Below are 22,066 nucleotides of genomic sequence, written 5' to 3' on the forward strand. Positions count from 1 at the left end.
TTAAAGAAAAGAAGTGACACAGACATTGTTACGAGCTTATTAATCCAGTGGGGAAACAAGTTGATGAATCATCTTTAGGAAAAGTTAGTGACACAAAAACATGTTGGGGAGAACTGTCAATCTGCCTGAGTCGCGCTGGGAGGGCACAGCCAGCTCCTGCCCTTTGTGTTGTGCATCTAACAGCAAACTGGAGCTGAATCTATAACAGGGTGTTATGCTCAGGCATGAAGTAAGTGCTGATTTGTCTCCAGTTCTGTTTGCACTGGTTGCTGGTGCAAAGCTATAAATCTAAATAACTTCACTTTCACCAGCTGAGAATTTGGCTTGATGCATTTTTGCTATGAGAGACGGGCTGCAGGAGTTTTCTTGAGTGGAAAAATGGAAAGAGTTGGGATTTTTCCAAACAGATTTCTCAGCTGGCTGCTCACCAGGTTTACTGCTGAGCATCACAGAAATATTTAGAGGAGTTAGGATCAGGATGGAGACTGAGATTTGAGTCTAGACTCAAACCCTTAACAGTGGAAACGTCAATGTACAGTGAAGATGACAGCTGCCATTTGCCTATCCTGTGATCCCTTGGCTTTTTGTGAAATGGGACCAGGAAAATCCTCCTGTTCTAAAGCTGGAAGCACATGCAAAGCCCATGTGAGGCCAAGGCAGGCCTAAGGGGGTTGTGGTTATGGTGCTCCTCATCTCCATTTTAAAGCGCAGCCACAAGCAGTGCTGGAGTGAAACCAGAGGTCAAACTCAGTCACAGGTGACCAGAAGAGATTAAGGAGTATGAGATTTTCCAGTGGCTGCACAGTGAAATGTCTGCAATGTTACTGGTCCCAATTCACTACTCAGGGGATCGTACCTGTTTTCCTACTCAAGGACATGGTATTTTGAGGACTGTAGTCTCAAACTTTATAGCTGATCTCACCAAACTCCACTTAGATGCAAAAATCTGGGATGTGCTGAGTTAGAGGGGATCTGGAAATGATCTTTATTTCATGAGGCAGGCCAGAACTACAGGAGGTGGCTGCAGAATACCCATGGGAGCTCGCAGAAGGCTCTTTCTTTACTCCTGGAACTGGCTGCCTCACAAGGAGGTGCCAAAGAACCCAATTACTGTATTTACATGAGTAATGGCTACCTGCATGGAATGACTCACTCATGTTAAGTTAGTGGTAGCTGAGAAAAGGTGCATTTAATAGTCATTAAGATACATGGCTACGGAAAACCTAGCAGAAAAACTAGACACAGATAGGGCAGGCATCTAATCGTGCCTTTCCAACAAAGATCCTCTTGGTCTGCACAGCCAGTGGGATAGTTGCTACAGAAAAGATCAGCTATTTCAACATAGGGAAGATCGGAGGAAGGAGACTGCCCAAGCAGGAAGAACCTGCAAGGCTTCTTTCCCTGTGGATCCAGCACTGCTTGGAGCAGTGCTGCTGGAGCGGGTGGCGCGGATGTGTCTTGGTCAGCCTCAACTAGAGCTCCACCACTATGGATGGGAGGCTGGAAATGCTCTGTGCAGGCTATGGAGGACCTGGAAGATGTTCCCCCTGTGTGTGCTGTCCCTGTGCTTGTGTGGCACTGGGTGAAGTGGGTTGTCTAACCCGACGGCACGGACACTCACCCGGTCTGCCACGCGAGGATGTGGTGCGGGCTGCCCGGCGGCGTGGCTGCCAGCTCACTCGATGGCGTTGAACTCCTCTGGCTGTGAGGTAAGGCAGCTGAAAAACAACCCAAGCGGGCAGGAAGAGAACCGGTGAGGTGAGGGCATGAGGGTCAGGGTGGTCAGACCAGCAGGAACATGTCTGGCTGTGAGGAAACACCGCCTGGGAGTCAGACCTCATCCTGCGCCCGAACGCGGCACGGGAGCAGCCAGCCTACTGCTGGCACTGCTGCGGGTCATGGCTGGATCCATCCTCAGCTCTGCAGGAATGCTTTGTTTCTGCCTGGATGCAACCACCCAGACTGTGCTGAGCCTGCCTGGGAAGCACCACACTTGTCCCAGCATGAAAGCTAATGGGTTTTCCTACACATCCCCATGGACCTGGAGTGGAGGAGCCCAGCCTGCCAGGCTCAGCCGCCGGCTTCCCGGGGTGGTGCGACATGCTCTGTGTCCCTGGGCAGTGGTGACAGGCTGGACAAGGACACTGCTTCATGTGCAAAGGAGGAAGACAGCTCTGAAGATTGCAAAAGCTACAACTACCTTTCACTCTGCTACTACGGGACCAGAGGAAGGTTCATCTTACTTCGAGGAAGATGGAAACAAGCTGGACTAAAAATGTGCCATTGGCAGTGGTTCCTGGAGGAGTTTCCCCAGTGAGGGTCTACATAAGAAATGACTTGACCAATCTTTCCTCCTCCTCATACAATATTGACCCTCCAAATTTAATATATTGCCTGGAAGTATGATCCTTATTGAAGGGCAGTGTGCAGTCCAGCAGACCTATTGGCTCATCAACTAAAATGATGGATGTTTCTACCTGGCAGCCACTTCTACGCTGTTAAAATCTTCAGCTGCTGCCAAATGACACTCAAACCCAAACTTTAATTGCTCCTTGGAGCCAACAGCCCCCGAGGTCAGTGTCCTCCCATAGCTCTAACTGGACACTGAACACAATCTACCTGCCAACTGCTCACCACAAGCTGTGATTACTGAGCACACTTACCTGTGCTGCCCAAATATCACATTTAGATTTAAAGACCCAGCTGGGTGGGGGAATGGACTCCTTGACAGCAGCTTTTATGTGCTCTCCCCCCAACCCCACTAGGTAATCACCTAACTGAACTGATATGGTTTCCAAAGCTAAGCAGGGCAAAGCTTTCCAGTGTTCAAGCATTTTCTGCTGCTGGGTGGAACAGAAATGTCCATTCATCAAAGCGGGGGAGACTGATTTTCATATGGAGACACAGGATGGCTACAGCAGCTATTGGACTGTGTCTTGGTCCACATCTGAGCCTCCTCCAAGTGTTGGCATCACACACAAATCAGCCTTTTCTTGGCTCCACGAGGAGCCTGGTGTCAAACTGCCTCTCTGACTCCACACATGGGGCTGGATTCAAGGTTTTAGCAAGTCCTTGATCTGTCCAAGCTGGCTTGTCCAGCGGTGACTGATGGCCAGTAAATATTTAACCTTGAGCTGTTTCATAACACGCAGTGGCCTCCTCAGCTTAATGAATTTGGCCGTTTTCTCACCATTTAATATTAACAGCACAGAGGAGTGCAAAGCTCTGTACCTGCCCGATGGGCACAATACTGCACAAACTTAAGCACCCTGAATTGCAGGATGTTATCAGCACAGTGCTGGAGCTGCATGGGAAAGCCAAGTCTCAGCAGTGCCCAGAGACGTCACTGCTCAAGCATTTTCACTGGGGATGGAGGTGCTCCCCACTTCGCTTTCCTCATGCTTTTGGTATTCCACCAAGGACACGCGCTCTCCTAGTCTGTGCTGAGCCCCCACTTGCTGCATCACTCTCCTTGCTGTGGTTACTAAGAGTGATTCCCCACCATGGTTTCTCCACATTTGGCTCCTAGTGCCATCACCTAAAACCCAACTGCACTCTGAGGAAAGACCTGGCAACAACAGGGCTTTATTCAGTCCCTCCCAAAGTCTTTTGAGCCCATCATTGCAAAGTGATGATTTCCATGGAAAAAATTCCCACCCAATGTGTGTTTTGTACAGGGCTTGCCTCCAGGCTTACACCTCCAGGCTTGGTGAGCAGCATGTGAAGGCCAGATAATGTGCTATGGGCTGGCTTTGCTCTCCAGCATGAACCCATGCTGCATGAATCACAGAATCACAGAATGGTTTGGGTTGGAAAAGACCTTAAGATCATCCAGTTCCAACTCCATGCCATGGGCAGGGATGCCACACACTAGACCATGTCACCCAAGGCTCTGTCCAACCTGGCCTTGAACACTGCCAGGGATGGAGCATTTGCCACTTCTCTGGGCAACCTGTGCCAGTGCCTCACCACCCTCACAGTAAATATCGTTATATCCAACCTGAATTTCCCCTGTATCCCCCCACTTTGTCCAGGCCTGGCTCTCACCTGATGTTGCTTTACACATCTGAGGCATTCTCGTGACCCGGCTGTGCGCCACAAAGGTGCTTTGTGAAGATGTGCTGTACTGGGAGCTGCTGTCCGACGAGGTGGAGCTCGTGTGCGAGAGGCGGCTGTGCTCCTTGTGGGAGGCCGTGGACCGCTGGTACCAGAGCCGCAGCTCGTCCGACACCGCAGTCCTACCCGAGCCTTTCTCGTGGCCCTCCCTGCCCAGAGATGGAGTCCTTATGATTTGGGAGCGGGAGGGGGTGAGCCTGACAGAGTCCACTTCATCCCCATGCCAGTTCTCCTTAAACATCCCCCCCGCTGTGTAGGAGTTGGAGGTTTTGAATTGTGCTTTCACGCTGTAGTGTCCCTCCTGGTCGTTCTCCAGGCTCCGCACCACCACGGGTGTGGAGCTGCCCTCGATGTACAAGGGATATTCTTTGATCCTGTACTGGGAGGAGGGTTGGCTCTGGCTGTGCAGGTAGACACGGTGGTGTCCCGTCCCGTTCCTCGCAGCCAGGTTGGGCATACTCCCTGAATTGGAAGAGACCAGGTTGCCCGCTGATTTGTGCCTTTGCCTCTGCCGCTCTCTGGCCTTCGATGGGGAGTCCTCTGCCAGGGTGGAGTAGTTGGGGTTCATCTGAGCGGGGTAGTAGTGCTCAGAGCTGGAATGGCTGGTGCAGGAAGAGCAGTCGTCCATGGGGTCAGAGCCGTTACTGCTACGAGTCCTTGGGGTGTAGAAATCAGGGCTCCCTGTCTCATTTTCTGAGCCGAGGAGCTTGCCTTGCGACTCCAAACTGGAGCTCCGGTGTCTAAAGTGCTGAGCTAAGCTGTGCAGTCTGGTCGGGCTGATGTCTACTGACCTGCAGGTACCAGGAAAGAAACCCAGGCTGGTAAGTCGACAGGACAGAGCACTCCCCATCCCCTTCTGCACACAAGACCAGCTTCACAGGCAATGGACTCTGAAGGCACTGAAAACCTGGACCCCTCCAGCACTGTGTGGCGCTGCTGCCTGCAAAGCAAGCTGCTTCCCTGCTGCAGGGTTTGGAGTGATTAGGTCCTATTCCTGTTCCTCTCCAATCTCCCTGGTGGTGGCATTCAGTCTGCAGCACCACATGAGATGGTGCTTGCCCAGCCCAATTCCTCTGTGGTTTGCCACCCTGGGAAAGATCCAGTCTGAAGGGCAAAACCTCAAGCCCCAGCTTTGCTGCTATGGCCCCATGGCAGAGCTGTTTGGATCAGCACCATCCCTGCGTTACCAGGGATTCACCTCGCTCCAGCTCTGCAACCCCCAAGACTTTAGCCTCAAAGGTGGTAGGATTCTCTTATGAGTAGCCTGTGAATGCCCTACACAGGCACAATCCACCTGGTGTTAGACAGACAGACAGACAGACTGCCCATGCTCAGCCCAGAATGCAGTGATTTCTACACTGGTCACTGAAAAAGTCACCTCGTCACACAGTTCAGTTTTACTGGGGCCCAGCCATGGGTAGCATGTGTAGGACTGCTACTGGGTGATGGCCCCTTCAGGCAAATACCCCAAATCACAGCTTACAAGGCTCGATTCATGGCCAGTTCTGGGTGGTCTCTATTCACCCCGGCTGTTTGCAGAGCTTCAGCCATCTGTTCAAGGAGCAGGAACACCCCGCGACGAGCCACACACTGGCGTGATGGATGGCCAAGGCCAGGACATGCAGCTCATGAATGAGCCACAGAGCGAGCAGCGGTTGTTTCAAAGACCCAAACGGCCCCTACCCGGTCAAGGCCACTTCTCAAGCCCTGTGCCAGGCTTGTTTCTCATGCAGCTTGGCTCCAGTGTTAACAAACATTGCACTTGTGAAAGGTACTCTCAGCCAAACTCTTCTAACACACTTAACCCAGGGTCTTAATGCCTTGTGTCGTCTCTGTCCAAGCCTGATGTGTTGGCATGGCTCTTGATTTATGCTGAGCTAAATGATGGCACCACTTCCCCTTAGTGCAGGATATCTAAAAGCATACAGCTTTGGCTCAGATCTGCTTCCTGCAGTGTCCATGGAATTTGCCACAAAACAGCAAAGCTGAACAGTTTGTAGAAATCCTGCTGAAAATTGGAGTCAAATTGGGCCATGCACATCAAATCACATCCCTTACACACTTCAGCTCTTTCCTCTGTCAGCCCTGGGCTCATTTCACTACCACCTGAATCCTTGGTGGATTGCTTTCCACAGGGTCTCTCTCCACATAAGATCACACACAAGCAAACTATGAGAGAGAATTAACACTACACAAGAGTGTGTATCAGACAGGAAACAACATGTTCTCTCCAGGGATCCATGGAGGAATTTACTGCAGAGTTTAGCAGTAGCACCTTAACCCTTTTAAAGGGGTTTGTAGCACCTATAAACTGCCCCTGAGATGAAAGGTCCCATCGGAAGAAAAGGTTGATTACTTTTGAGGGGCAGAATCATGTTTATCTGAAGTGATTTCAGGATCTCAGTTCAGGAGAGATTCCCTACTGGCAACAACCGTACATGAGCCTTTTACATGAACAGGACTGGTTTGTTTCCTTTCCTGAACTGGGAATTAATTCATATCCTGGGGGAAGGATGAAGAAAAGAACATTTGTTCCAGGGTAAGCAAGGTGAGAGAAGACTTACCGCGTGGAGTGGACGTAGTGCGGACTGCGTACCCGTAGATCCGGCGTCGACGGCATGCTGGACTGGGAATTCCAGTGGGGAAGGCTCCGGATGGGGCTGTTCTGCAGCGAGCTGCTCCCTCCCGCCTCGGCACAGCTCCCGGTGCTGGGGAACCGCTTGTGACTGCTGCAGAGCAAACACGCTGCTTCAGCTCCCAGGGAGGGATTTGGGGAAAGGGCTCCCACGCCTCTTTCCAGACCTCAGGCATGTGCCTGTGATCTTGTGGGGAGGGGGTCAGGAGCTGGGGCAGCTGCTGCTGCATCCCAGGGATTGTCTGTGCTTCTGCAGTAGCCAGAGGTCAAGCCCTGCCAAATGATGATCCACCATCCTTCTTTTCTAGATGGTTTTTACAATAACATCAAGACATGAAGCAGCACTCATGGCTGCAGCCTATTGGCCAAAACACCTAAAAATCTCCTTTTGGTATGGGATGGCTTAGGGAAGCTTGACAGGGCTCACACCCGTCCCTCCTGAAAGCAGAGGGTATCTCTGGAATGGAGTCTCAAGGTAACTGGCTCACCTGGAATGACTGTGTGAGGAGCGTTTCTTGACCTTCTCATAGGGTTCATCCAAGGAGGACTCGCTCCACATCTTGGGTTTGATGGGGGACTTGTCATAGTCGTTGCGGTGGTAATGCATCTGGCGGAGGCCTTCCAGTGACTGCGGAGGGGGAGGCCTGTTGTGCAGGGGGGGCCGGGGAGGGAGTCCTTTGTGTGGGGACTGGAGAGGGGAGATTGTGCTGGTGACCTGAGAATCCTCTGTGAAGAGAAGGAGGGACACAGGTGATGGCTGTGTGATACCTCCAATGGCAGCACACCACCTCCTGAGCCTGCTTCCTCACCCGGCTTCCCCTGCCTGTGCTCAGGAGCAACGTGAACACCCAGCTTTTAGCAGTGCACCAGCTGACAGTCCCATTTTGGGAGAGAAGGGCCAGCAAGAGTGTGCAATGCACTAAACCAACTGCAACCTTAAGAGGAAATAAGGGCGATTCTGGGTCTGTCTTTTGAAAGAATTCAGATTCAGCAGCAATATCCACTGCTCCCGGCCTGGTGTCTGCCTACAAGGTGGAGTCATAGGAAACCAAGCATTTTTGATACTGGGATTTTTGCATGGGTTATTACACAGAACAGTTCCTCCGTTTTGAGTGTCAACCAGGAGCTCACACATCCCTCCCTTTTTCCTTCCTGCCCTCTAGAACATACAGCGGTCAACGTACCATCCTCGAGAACAAGGGCATCGGAGAGAGAGCTGTCTTCACTGGCAATGTTTCCTTCTGAAGGGAAGAAAATATAAAGATGGTCAGATTAGGAAATATTAGATGGTCAGATGGGAGATTTAGATTGGATGTTAGGAAAAAATTCTCCTCTGTGAGGGTGCTGAGGCGCTGGCACAGGGTGCCCTGAGAAGCTGTGGCTGCCCCATCCCTGGCAGTGTTCAAGGCCAGGTTGGACACAGGGGCTTGGAGCAACCTGCTCTAGTGGAAGGTGTCCCTGCCCGTGGCAGGGGGTTGGAACTGGATGAGCTTTAAGGTCCCTTCCAACCCAAACCACTCTGTGATTCTATGGTCCCGAGAATCACTGTGACTACTGAACTGCACCATGATCTCTGTCCACTGAGTCTGAGCCTTAAACAGTCACCCAGGTCTTCCTCCTCCCATAGCTGAGAGGCAAGATTGCTATGAACAACTGACTCAGCCTACTCTCAGTCCCTGAGGGCAGAGCTGCAGGCCAGGCCTCTCACTAGCAGGCTGCCTTTCAGGGAGCTGCTAACTCTTGTCAATTAATGGGGATTAAGACTAAGTCACAAGGGAGAGCTGAGATCCCCAGAGGATGCAAAATGGCATGGTGCCATTAGCAAGACTTCTGTCTCGGGCCTTAAGGACTCTAGGTTTGATCTCCACCTTCTTAAAATGATCGTCCTGTTGCTAACTCTAGGTACCGGTTTCGTGTGATAGAGGGAAATGCTTTCTGAGCAACCTCTGTAGCAGCAGGAGAAGCTCTCACATCCTTTGCATGCACACACTGAGCTGCCTCCCCCATCCCGTGTCTTCCTGGCTGTCTGTTATCCCTGGCTGCGGTGCAACTTGGTACCCAGGTCACAAATCCAGCAGCTCTAATCTCAGTTCATGCTACAAAGGCACAGAGAAAAGCTCTGCAAGTCAAAGGGAAAGGGCAAAATCAGCAAGGGAGAAAGAACCATGGCAGCAAGCTAATGGATTTCATGAAAAACCAATCAACAACCCAGTAATCCATAAAGTGCCCTGAGAATTCCACTGTAGAAGAAAAAATTAAAGAGCAAAAAAAAAAAAGGCATTTGAACACAGCAATGACACTGCCACACTTTGATTGTACAGATGCCTTTCAGCTAGAGAGCTCACCCCAATCTGTGAACACTGATTGTATTTGTACAGCACCACTCTGGAGGAGACGTTAACACAGCCATGTTAGACGTGAACAAAGGGCTCACAGTCTGCTTTCCCGACAGGCTTGTACTCTGCAGCGTGACACTGCTCCCTGTGCTGTGAACCAGCACATCCCCAGCGCACAGCACACAGAGCAGGCATCCTCAGACAGCACACAGGATGAGAGAGGACAGCACCTGCAGAGTCCTCCAGACAGGAGAAGGAAGAAGAGGGACAGAGGAGGCCACGAAGATGATCAGGGGCTGGAGCACCTCCTGTATGGAGACAGGCTGCGAAAGTTGGGGCTGTTCAGCCTGGAGAAGAGAAGCTGTGTGGAGACCTCAGAGCAGCTTCCAGTGTCTAAAGGGGGCTACAAGGATGCTGAGAGGGACTCTTCATCAGGGACTGTAGTGACAGGACAAGGGGTGATGGGTTCAAACTTAAATAGGAGAAGCTCAGGTTAAATATAAGGAAGAAGTTCTTTACTGTGAGGGTGGTGAGGCGCTGGCACAGGTTGCCCAGAGAAGTGGTAAATGCTCCATCCCTGGCGGTGTTCAAGGCCAGGTTGGACAGAGCCTTGGGTGACATGGTCTAGTGTGAGGTGTCCCTGCCCATGGCAGGGGGTTGGAACTAGATGATCTTAAGGTCTTTTCCAACCCAAACCATTCTGTGATTCTATGATCTGTGCCTCCACAGACCTTTCGATGATGCTGTGGGTGCTGTCCCACTGTCCCACTTACCATCTATGATCAGGGATGCTCTCTGGGTTGGCTTCTTCCCAGACTTGATGCGATACTCATTGATGGCGTTCTCGATCTCCTGCAGTTTCTTCAGTGCATTCAGGTAGGATGTCTTCCTCTGCTTCTTCAGCTTCTTGCTGACATTTGGGTCACTGGCCAGGCGCCGGGCAGCCTCTGTGATCTGGGACTGAATGGCAAACTCCCTCTCCAGGCGCTCCAGCTCTGCCTCCTGGGGAAAGGCAAGTGGATTCGGGCTACCACCAAACTCTCCCAGCACAGCTATGGGGAAGCTCCCCCTGAACCTTGCCAATGGCCTCCAACCAGGGCTCTCCATCAGCAAAGCATCCATGGTCATGCTGCTCTCTTCATCTCAGGGGCTCCCTGAGCATACCCATCCCACCTTCATCTGCTCACACAAGTGCCTGGAGCACAGCTGGTGGAAGTGATGACCCATGCAAGAGGGACATGTGTGCTCCAGCCCTAGCCCTGCTGTGCTGTTTGGCTGTTCGTGCAGTTCAGTATGACCTAGCTCTACTGCTGACACATCCATCCTGTTACACCCATCTATGGGTGACCCCTGCCTACTTATCCACTCCTCCTTGTTTCCTACCTCCAAATTTGAGCCCCATTTGAAATCAGTGCTACCTACTGATGCAAAGCTACAGCTTTAACCTCCTTGACACGTTTGCTTGGCACCCACCAAACTCTTTGGGGTAAAAAAGCCAAAGATGGGATAATTCCTCCCTGGCCTATGGCTGTCAAAAACCAGGGATCAGTATGGGCTGCTGCAACTGACTGCACCAGAGAATTGTCTCCTCAAGGTACAAGCCAGGAGGGTGATTTCAGAGCAAGCAGTGCGAACAGTAAGCTTTCTGTATGCCAGAGATAACTGGTGCCTCCAACATTAGCCCTTGCAGGGTCTCAGCTGAGTTTTTAAATGCAACCAGGGGTACCCTGGAAGCTACCTGCGGGTTTTTAGTTATCCTCCAAAGTCAAGGGATTTAGCCCAAGCTATGCCAATGCAGAAGCTGATATAGGGCTTCCTGGTCTGCACAGGGACCCCAAGCTGTGAGCTCCAAAGATCCCTGCTAATCTGCAAGGGATCTGGCTACCTTCCCCAGCTCGAAGGAGTTTCTGCTGTTTGCTGGAAAGGGGAACACAGCACACTGCAAATTAGGGGGAAAAAAGGACAAGCTTTTTTACTGGCAGTGAATGGAGCGAGTTCAGATGGCAAGCGCTGACGGACGTATATTCATGGAGATCCCCGTGATGCAAATTCAGACCCTTTCTCTTTGTTGAGCAGCAGTGTATGCTGCAAGAGCTGTGGGATTTGGTCAGACTGAAGTTGTTCTCTCAGGTTTTTATTGTGGGCTTTATCCCTTTGCTGTCAGTGGTGAGTCAGCATCGCCTTGAACCCATAATGATCATTTCCCTCACTTTACTGAAGACTGAACCAACTCCCCACCTTAACAGATCCCTTTTTGCTTTGAAAAGTTTCTAAGCTCTATCAGTGCCAACTTATTAAAAGTGAATTTAACACCGTGGAGTTTTAAGGCCTGGAACCGGTCTTCTGGTAAAATCCTTCCCAGAATCAGGAATTAAGGACCAGGTAGAGGCGATTACCGAGAAATTCAATAGGACCCTTTTGCGCAAGTCTTACTCTGACAAAGCTCTTACTAAAGGTACAGTGAGCTCGATGTGAGCTGTCATTTCAGACCTTCACAGATTCAGTTCTAAATCATCCAGTATACCTTAGAAAAAACATATTCATTTTCCTCTGGGCCATAACTGTTTATTTTCTTCCAGTGAGGCCCCTATAAATAAAGCCTCTGAAAATGAGAGCTATCATCTGCCTTCAGACGGAAGGTCCTCGCTTCAGGTCCTTGTCACAGTTGGTTATATCAGTCCTGAATTTACGTGCCTGAGGGAGTATTTCACCTTTCGTTTTAAATGGAGTTTCTAATGTTTGCACTTGCTGAAAAGCACACGAAAATCACCGCTGGCCTCTCTAAATGCTCTCAAACAGGCAGCCAAATAAACACAGCTCAACATCATTCCTCAAGAAGAGAAAATTATGGTTTTCAACCTGGTCTTACAGTTTGACAGATGAAAAGGGTGGCAGAGGAAAGCTGAGTCAGCACGTTTGGATTGCTGCTGCCAAAAGACAGAGTGCCTGCAGGGGGGAGGAGCTGCTTTATCTTCCTGCTCTCCCCAGCTAACCTTGCCACCGGAGTAAGGAGATTCCTCACCTGCTGGCCCCAAAAGCTGCCTTGTAGCAGTAAGGTGTGGGGAAGCTGGAGATCAGGTTCTAACTGAGCAGCCAACAGACTGCAGGGGTTTCAGGAGTAACTCAGCTAAGCCGTGCTTTCCCTTTGAAAAGCTTAATTAAATGTGTTGGTTCATGAATATTTGACTGCTGGAATTCCTCTCCCAGGCTCCACTGACAACACAACTATAGAGCTCCAGCTGTTTATTTTTTCAGCAGCAGGAAAATGCCAATGAAACGACAAACAGTTAATTCCCTGGCTGAGCCGAGCCCCAAACCACACAGTCACACAGCTTCAGTCTCTCCTCTTACAAAAATAAAAGGGAAACTCAAGCCTGGAATATACACAAGTGTCTTGAGACAAATGCGTCTCTGCAGACAATAGCTTTTCTGTGGATCCGGTCCCGCCTTACAGCTGCTGCAGGCCTGTTTTCACAGCCACGGTTCAGGGCACTGACCCAGCACATTGTGGGAGCAAGGGAAGAGAACAAACACTCCCTGGCAAACTTAGGAAAACATAATTCCAGCTCCCCATAGGTAGGGATGAAGGCTCTTTTGTTTAAGGACTGGGGAGCAAAATGCTTTCATCTTGCTGTTGCAGGGCTAAGATGGATAATTGTGATGCTTTTCTCCCCGCTTAGGGGAGATGTGAATTCAGATTGCTGCTGAAGCAGAGAGCAAGAGCTGTTTGCGATAACTCAGGGCAGCAGCAGAGCTCAGATGGCTCAAGGGGCTCCTGGTGTGCTCCCTACTCACACAAGCCACTGCACTTGGTCACCAGAGCACTTGGACTGTCATGGTCCCGTTGGTCACCCAGGCTATTTCTGCTACCTCTAGCAAAGCCAGGGCTGAGCCTTGAGGGTTTCACCTGTACTCTGAGTCTGAATTAAGGCCACCAACTCTCACTGCTTCCCCTGCTTTATATCTGACTATATACATACATAATGGCACTATGACCAACTACAGTCATTCAGTGTAAATATGACTGTAGGACTGACGTTTCCTATGTGATGCACGGTGGGTATCTTAGAGACCTGAGGTGGGGACATGGGGCTGTAAGGGAAGGGCACAGCCTCACCTCTCCCTTAGGCAGGATTTTCTGCTCATCCAGTTTAAAGGCAGTTCCTATTCTTCTCCTTACAATAGGCGGCTCCTCCCCAGGATCCAGGGGGTATTCTCGTGGCAGCTTTCCTGTGAGCTCCTGTAAGCAGAAAACGCTGTTAGTGGTCTGGGAAGTCCTGCAGCAGAGCAGAGACAGCACAACACCATTCTTCAACTGGGACTGCAAAATGACAGGCGCTCATTAACAACACATCCAGTTCAGCCAGATGATATACATAGAGGAGAGCACCCAGCCCTGCAAACTCATCCCAGAACCTGACACTGAGGGTGGGGAACTTTTCTTTAACCTGTGAGTGAATGAATGAATGAATACAGATTATTCTTGTGGCCTGCCCAGGGTAGGTCTGTAGATGGTGCCCATCCTTAGGGCGTTGGGGCCTGAGGCTGAAGAGACTGCTGCAGGGTGAGCAGGAAAGAAGAGTTTCTATCTGCTGTGCTGCTTCTGAGAGGGGAGTGAGCAGATCCAAGAGCCTTCATGCAGGATGCAGGTCTGCTGAGTCAGAAAGCCACAAAAGCAACAGCCGCGCAGGTTATGACCCGCACAGCAAAACATTCCCACCTGATTCATGATGTGTCTGAGAGGAATGCACTGAAAATGGTCACTGAAAGCAGTGCCTGGTACCTCATTACCTGTCTGATAACACTTCATGTATCAGAGCCCCTTCCAAACCCCAGTGATCTCAGAGGCGGCTCTGGAGCAGTATTAGATGATGCTTTGTCAGACTGATGGGGTTATTTGCAAAGATTTGTTCAAAATCTGAAGCAAACCCCCCAGAACTGAGCAATATCTGGAACACAGGAAGCAGCGAGTGCCACTACTGATGTTAATGCTGTGGGTTTTTTCCCCTGGACTACACAATACAGCCACACATATCTGAATTGGAGGCATTCAAATGCCTACAGAAAAAGGCAGGAGCCTCCTTGTACTCAAAAGTCTCCCCAGGAAGGACAAAAGGCTTTTGTGTTCCTTAGCATCAGCCTTGAGAGGATCCAGCTGGCAGAGTAACCTAAATCATCTGAATCCCAAAGAACAGCAGCTGACCTTAATGCGAGTGCTGTGCAGCTCAGGCCCCTGCCTGCCCCAGCCTCTCCCCCGCTCCCTAATGGGGTTTTTCTTTCTACTGTTTTCAGGTCACTAGGAAACAAGGACCTGGCCTTTTCAAATCCCTCCTTTAAGCAATTCCCAGCAAAAATGGGTTTGCAGCACAGCTCTGTGCCGACGTGCACAACCCCCTATTGCGGGAGGCACCGTTGCGATGTCTCAGTCCCATTCTGCGTTGCCTCTCCAGCCCTGTGGGGTTATTTCAGCTTCTCTTCCAAAACCTATTCCTTCTGGTGAGATGTGGCTCTAAGCACTGCATCAAGACACAGATTCCTGTATCCTTTCCCGAAGGAAACAAGGGTATTTTCTTCACAACCCCTAACTTACTATGAAGCAGTGGGGAAAGAGTTAATACCGTCTGTAAAATGCCCGAGAGTGGAGCAGAACAAAATTAATGTGGGCTACCATGCTGCCTCCATAAGCTGGAAAGTATTCACAGGCACGGTCCTGAAATGTAATCTAAATTAATAAGTAACTGGAGTAGTGATGGCCTGGAGTAACCTGATGCCACCGTTATGAATGGCTCTGGCCATGCTGATTTGATTATGCCCCCACTTTTAACCCTTTTTTATCTTCTGGCTTTCAGTCTTCTCCCCCTGTTCTGGCCATTCCCATGCCAAGGCAGAGAGCATGAAGGGCAGCCTGAGAGGAAATACTTCCAACTACATGCTGCTGATGGATGAGCTGTAGGGTTGCAAGACAGGGTCAGATTCCACGTGTCCATCAACTGCCTCTCTTGGATCACCTACAGAAAGCACCAACACTTTCTACCAGCTCTTAAGGTGCTGACAGATGGGCTCTGGCCAGCCTTGCTGCAGCACATGAAGGAAATATTGCTCCTTACCAGCAGCTCCATGCCCCAGTGGGAGCTGCTGCAAAGTGCCTGGGGTTAAAGCGAAGGCACTAGGCTGTGAGCTCCTGCAACTGTGGCAGAAGCACATCTTCTGCATGCTTCTGCAAGGCATTAGTCATTGGCAGTCAGGCAGTGTTAGCGCAGGGTGGTAAATTCCTCCAGGCCAAGTAGAGACCTCCAGCCCTTGTCCATCAGCCCCCAAAGAGCACCTGACTGCTTCCTGCAGATGATCTTGGCTCTGTACTCAATGGACTGAGGAGATGGATCTGTTCCTGTGACCTTTATCAGCACAAGTTGTCTGCTGAAGTCAACTAGGTGGGAAAGGATTGCTTGTGTGTAGTAAAGGATGGGAACAGGGGCAGCAGAGACTTCTGCTGACGTTCTTTGTTGAGAGGTGTTTTTTCACAACTCATTCTTGGTGTTAAAACTATAGAGTAATCAAAACAAAGTGCAACAACAGCTGAACCAGTGACCTACTGCTCCCATTTTTGTCACAGGCAAGACACACATCAAGTATTAAGCAACAACTGGAAGATCTCAGTGCCACTCTCTGCAGCCAGCTTCCTCTTGTGTCACACAGCACCATTTGTTATTAAATTCACATTTTCAGGCCTGATAAACAAAGGAGGACTGATGAATGACCCAAGAGTATGCTGCTGCTGATCTCCACGTGCAGCTGCAGTGGGGTTGTGGCTTCCCCAAACACTAAACTGATCTCTAAGCTGGTCTCCTGTGTACTCCAAGGATGAACTGGCAAGCGAGTGGGAAGGTTATGAATTCCTGAGCTGTCCTGCACGTCCTGGGATGACCACAGTGGTTCCAATTCGCAAGGTCTGCCACGACACTGTAATTCCCCTCCATCGGTGCCAGAGCTTATTGGATGAAGGGAATGTACATGAAGCAGACAAGACCTTGTGTGCTGTATGTAAGAATGTGCTGGGAGAAGAAAAGCACATGAGGTGAGGCCTGCTCCATGAAGAAAGTGTATCAGCCTGTTTTGGGTTTTTTTTGATAATGAAGCCAAAAGCATTTGAGAAGTGATTACCAGTATGCAGGACAGCCTTTCCTATGCCATTAGGTAGCTGCATATTCCCACCAAAGTCAATAAGAAGTGTGGCTGAATGCATTTAAACACACTTTCAAACAGCAGACATGGAGCACATCCTAGCCCCAAGCCAACGGGGTACTGACATGGGGTTCCCTTCTCTGTGGGGCAAACATCCTGTGACATTGCAATCTGGAGCTGAAACATCTGGACCTTCCTTAGGTCTTTGTACAATGGGCCTTATAAGAGGTGACTACGGAAGGAATCTCTTCTCCTGGCTCCACACCAGCTTCAAACAAGGAGCATGCTACAACAATGCAAGCAACAAGGTGTTACAGGTATAAAGAGCCCATTGCCTACCGCTTCCCGGAGACAGAGCTTCTTCAGCTCTTCCAAGCGTTGGCGCAGTGTCTCTTCCAAAGCTTCTTGCCTGGATTTCAATGCAGCCAGCATGTCTTTCTTGGCAGACTGAGAACTGTCTGACTCTTGGGAACCTGTCAATAAACAATGATTTCACTAGGCCAGCTGAGAGCAGAATACACATCTGGAGCACTTGTAATTTTACCAAAGCCTGGATGCAGCCCTTCCAAAAGGGAATCAGACTATGACATGAAGCAGGTGTTGCCCAGTCATGTTTGTTTACGGCAAATTCTTAATGTTTAAGCTATCAGACACAGATTGGACAGAGGGGCACACAAAGACACTTGTAATCATTATCTGGAAAAAATAAAAGCAACACAATCATTCATGTAAAGATCCTAGGAAAAAAAATATACCATTCCCATGCAAGTTCCCAATGGCAAATAACAGCACAGTTTATGAATCCCTGGAAACGCATTTTTTGGAAATTAAGCTTAGGAGAAACCATTTGACAATACAACCTGCTTCTTAAGAACTGCAATTTTCCTTGTAGCACACGTTTAATTCAATCCACCTACAGAGTGCCTGTTCTGTGAGAAAATGTAATGGAACAAAATTACCTACCAAGATTCCTGTAAAACATACCAAAACAACAATAACCCACAGGTCCCCCTGGGACAGTAGCTGTTTCTGGTGAAGACACGGGTCAAGATATTTAAACTGGATGTCCAAATGGCTTGCCTTTTCAAGTGGCAATTACCCAGCAACTTCCACTGAAGTAAGGCCACGCATTAAGTCAGACTCTGTTGCTCAGAAGTCATGACAGCATTCGTAACTTCAGCTCTTTAGGGGAACTTACTGATGGTATACCTGATGTTATTTTGTTTTGGGATGGTGCACCAATTGTGGCCCCAGATCTAGCATGTCAAAGAAGCAGCATTGTTGCTTGCATCCATTTTTGGGTCCCCAACTTGAGCAGCTGATACACCTCTTGGCCACAGAGTAAGGACATGAAGGGTACGGCCATTCTGTGAGATGAAAAGCAAGCTCAAGAAGGGGTAAACACTATCTCTACATGCTTTTCACTCATATTACTGGCTGTTGTTAAGCTGTAGTTCAAAGCATCCACCCTTAGCTTTATGGAAAGCTGAGTTCTGGTGTCTGTGGTGGATTCAGCGGTATGGTCCCACATCTGCCCACAAACAACACTGAGAGCTACAGCTCCACACTAAAGCTCTGCCCCACGCACAGCTCTGAAGCTCTACCTAAGCCAACATCTGATCCCTTTTTAATAAACTCCATAGTGGGTCTTGAGCTGGGCTGAACAGAGGTGTACAGGTGATCTAAGGTATCTGAGATGCCTTCTATGGGGTGGCATAGAATCACAGAATCATAGAATTGGTTTGTCCTCCAAGCGTACAGTGAGAACACTCACCCTGAGGAGGTTGGTTGCTGCCATTTCACAGAGCTCTGGAAGGAACCTGGGAACAACTCTTTGTTTTGGCACCAAAACAAAGTGAAATTTGTGCTTTCAGCTTCATCTTTCATTGCTACTATTCCAGCAGACCATTAAAGATAAACTGAAAGAGGACTGAGGCAAACGGTGCCATGAAACAGTTCTGCATTGGCCCAGAGGGAGCTGAGAACCTCACAGATCTCTTCCACCAGTATTTTCTGCAGTTTTCATGCAGGAAGACAGCTGGCACTTAACTCTATGAAACACCACCCCTCCTCCTCACACCTTTTATATGGCTCTCCTAGAAGGGGGGATGTGGACAAAGGGCTTTCTAAAGGTCAGACAGGTTGAGCATCATCACACAAAGGAGGACAAGCTCCTGGTAAGATACTTCTTTAGTCGTAGTCATCCTCATTTCATTTGGGTTTGCTTTCATAGAGCAACAGAACTCAATTCTGCCAACACATCTGTGCTGCAAGAACTTGATGGGATCTTCTAGAGGAGCCTTGTGTTTGCACTGGCAAATGCTCTCTAACATTTAGTAATTCTTAATGGTAACCCTGGTGAGCTGTTACTAGCGAAAGCTGAACTGCTGAATTTCTTTACTGAATTGCCAAAAAACTGCTGAGTCCTGGTAAAAACTTGCTCATGACTCCAACAGATGTTTCAACCCTTTTTCTTTTCATTTATGACAGCTTTAATGACTTACGTTTCCCTTTCAACTGCTGTTCCCCTTTCCTTCCTCTCTGCTCCCTACCTCCACACCAGCCTCAGGTTTATTTTTAAAAGCTGTTCGTATTTGCACTGTGGGTTGCCACAGCAGCTACAGAGATGCTGAAACATTTAAAAGCATATGAATAGCCCAAACCCTGGCCAGACGCCTGCGCTGAGCCGGGGTACGCCGACAAGAAGGAAACAAACGCCTTCTGGCTGAGCTGGTCCAGACCCAAATCAAGCACAGACAGTTCACAGCATCTGCTCCAGCTGCGCTTACCCTGTGTGAGAACCACACTGGTCTCAACCGGTGTTCGGTGGCAGTGTCCACTGAGAGCACATCTGACCATCTTTTTACCCCTTCCAGAAAGCAAAGGGACTGGGGGAGATCTGGAAGCTCATCGTCATGTTCTGAGTTAAGCAATGGGATTACTGCTGAAACCAAACTCAACCCCTCCTTGGCATTAACCATAGAATTGTAGAATCAGATACGTTGGAAAAGACCTTTAAGATCATCCAGTCCAACCATTACCCCAAGATTGCCACAACCACTACTAAACCAGTTCAAATTAACCGTTTCCAAGTGTGTCTTTGTATCACAAACTCTTCTAGTGCAGTGAGGGTTCAAAGGCACTCAGTTCATGGCTTGTGATCCTGAAGTTTTTTAGCTTGACCATAGCTTAGATAATAGACTTAGGTAATCTCTTGGGCATAATGCAGGACTTTCTTCAGACCTTTCTCCTTCAGAAACTGTTCTGTTCTGTTTGGGGTTTTAAAATTTATTATTTTTTCTTTAAAAACTGAACTATTTTGGGGTGTATTATTTGATTTCTATGTGTTGGATTCTCTGCTTGTTCTCACAAGTGAAAAGCAAATGGGAGACTTGATCAGTCAAGAGACTCACACCCCCGTGAGATGCTTGTAAACGAGCAGAGAGCAGTGCTTTGTATTGCTGGGCTGCCCACAGCTTCCATTAGAGGCTCTTTACTTATAAATATGTATTAATCCAGCCTCGAGCAAGGTTGTGACCACAGACCCACTTCTAAAGCCAGTGGCAACTGACCCGAAAATGTCAGAACAAATCAAAAGGCCATAAAAACAACCAGAGAAATAATCAAAGACCAGCACAAACCAAACCAATCAAGCAGATACTACCTTAAATCAGCCTTCTTACATATGATGCTCACTGAGTCATGGCTGCCCAGTGTCTTCCAAAGGGGATCATCGACAAAGAAAAACCAGTCCTGAAAGATCAGTCCTAACACGAGAGAGTCCTGCTGCAACAGGGATGGTTGACTGGGAGGCTTTCTCGGGTATTTTATCTCTTACACTTAGGGCTAATTCCTAATGCATTAAACAGGTGAAATGTTGCTGAAATATGTAATTTCCCTGTATGGCTTTTGAACCTTTCTGTGACAATTATTACTCAGCCTCCTTCCCATTTGCTGTGCAAAGATTTACCAAACACAAACTTCTGCAGAACCATTTGATGTCCCTAAAAGAAAAAGGGTTGTGAAAACACACCAGGTAGCAAGCACAGGACCGTTTTCTTAGCATGAACCCACTGAGCTGGGGGCTGGTTTTATAGCTGATGTTGCTGATTTAATTTCAAAGCCAAGTTAATTGTACATGTCCTTTCCTCCTTACCATACAGGGTGGGATACAGGTCTTGGTGACCTGAACATCCACTTAATACCCTATTAGTTTGTGGATACACTACTCATCTTCTGATTCCCTCTTGGCCTCTATGGGCTGTTTCTCCATCCACTGACATTCGGGAGAACATGAGCTGTGAAATGGGGGGAGAACATGGTCCTCCCTTGTCCAACTCACTCCTTCAGCAGAATTAATGGCTGAGCTTCTTTACCAGTGCTAATGGGCTGGTTAATTCCAATATCGGTGAGGTCAGGACAGTCTTGGTGATGTTGATGGGGATATGAAGTGAGTCACACTCCCAAAGGATCCAAGCAAAGCAATGTGCTGTGCCTGTGCAGATCTGCAGGGGGCCCTGGCTACCAAGTGTCACTTCCAAGCCAAGCTTTGCTTTAAAGCTTGTCAAAGGGATGAGACTAGCAATACGAACCACCATTTGGAGAGGAAAGCCCTAGCAGTGACTCACTGGTTGTCCCTATTTCCTCCACCTATCGTAGCAGAGTGGTGTCAGCTTGGAAAAGGTATAAATGAGAAGGATGAAAACAAGCAGGGAGGGTAGATGGGATGCTGAAGAGCAGATAGGCTCTAATATCCAGCCTAAATCTCCCCTGGTGCAGCTTGAGGCTGTTTCATCTTGTCCTATCAGATGCAACAAGGTGGCAAGGCAAAAGCATCCAGGCATCAGTTCTATTAGGAAAAGTTTCTTCACTGAAAGGATTGCCAGGCATTGGAACAGGCTGCTCAGGGTAGTGGTGGAGTCACCGTCCCTGGAAGTGTTCACTAACATGCAGACAAGGCCCCCAGTGACATGGTTTAGTGGTGGCCTTGGCAGTGCTGAGGTAATGGTTGGACTTGATAATCTTTAAGGTCTTTTCCAACCCAGTTGATGTTATGATTCTATTTCTCATTTTATGAGTCTTCCTCTCCAGGAAAAACATATCTAAATATGGCAAACGCTTCATGCTACATCTGTCTGCTGGCTCCAGCTCACTGGCACTTGGCTGGTGTCCCCTGTGCATGGCTGTCCCCCCACACTTGCTCGGTGCCAGAGCCCGGGCTGACTCACCACGCCAGGATGTCAGCACACAACAGCCAGTAACCTCAGACAGCCGCTATCTCTCGTCTCGGCCCGACACATAGGATATCCTCCAGCTGGAGCTGCTCCACACAGGATGCGCTCACATATCCTGTGGGAGACTCGTCTTCATGGCCCCCCGTGCTCATGGGCCATACCGGAGGCTGTGCGGGTGCTGTTATCCGCTCCGGCACCCGCCGGGTGATCCAGCTGGGATACAACCCTCCCGGATGGAGAACCGGCTGCCTGGGCTCTGTCGTGGCATTTTGCATATAAACAGGCCCCTGCACAGGAAACCTCCACTTGGTACTGAAGGAATGGGGCTCAGTGAGCTCCTCTGCGGCATCTCTGAGATGAAGAAGGTGATCTGGTGTTCAGAGCAATGGTAACCCAGTGATAACGGGGCTCCTCACTAGACAAGAGCCCTGCAGAGCTCTTATGGCACAGATTGCTCCGAAGGAAAAATCCACCTCAGACCTAACTTGATTTTGTTCTAATAATTATCACTGCTGGCTCTGATGAGGGTTCCTGCCACTGTGAAAGCAGAGCTTTTATTCAGG

At 49.2% G+C, this 22,066-nt stretch overlaps 1 protein-coding gene across 6 annotated transcripts in view; it reads right to left on the minus strand.

Annotated features, from left to right (window-relative positions):
• Positions 1–22,066, minus strand: part of FRMD4A (FERM domain containing 4A) — a 372,724-nt gene that overhangs the window by 5,377 nt on the left and 345,281 nt on the right. For all 6 annotated transcript variants that reach the window (XM_030478613.1, XM_030478614.1, XM_032919794.1 and 3 more), the window contains 8 exons: positions 16,609–16,742; positions 13,205–13,327; positions 9,861–10,089; positions 7,936–7,992; positions 7,240–7,477; positions 6,681–6,845; positions 4,048–4,907; positions 1,622–1,718 (listed from right to left, as the gene is read on the minus strand). In XM_030478613.1, the coding sequence (XP_030334473.1) occupies positions 1,622–1,718; positions 4,048–4,907; positions 6,681–6,845; positions 7,240–7,477; positions 7,936–7,992; positions 9,861–10,089; positions 13,205–13,327; positions 16,609–16,742 (1,903 nt within the window). The remainder of the gene's footprint in view (positions 1–1,621; positions 1,719–4,047; positions 4,908–6,680; positions 6,846–7,239; positions 7,478–7,935; positions 7,993–9,860; positions 10,090–13,204; positions 13,328–16,608; positions 16,743–22,066) is intronic.

This window comes from Strigops habroptila, chromosome 3 (assembly GCF_004027225.2).
Source record: "Strigops habroptila isolate Jane chromosome 3, bStrHab1.2.pri, whole genome shotgun sequence".
Taxonomy (NCBI): domain Eukaryota; kingdom Metazoa; phylum Chordata; class Aves; order Psittaciformes; family Psittacidae; genus Strigops; species Strigops habroptila.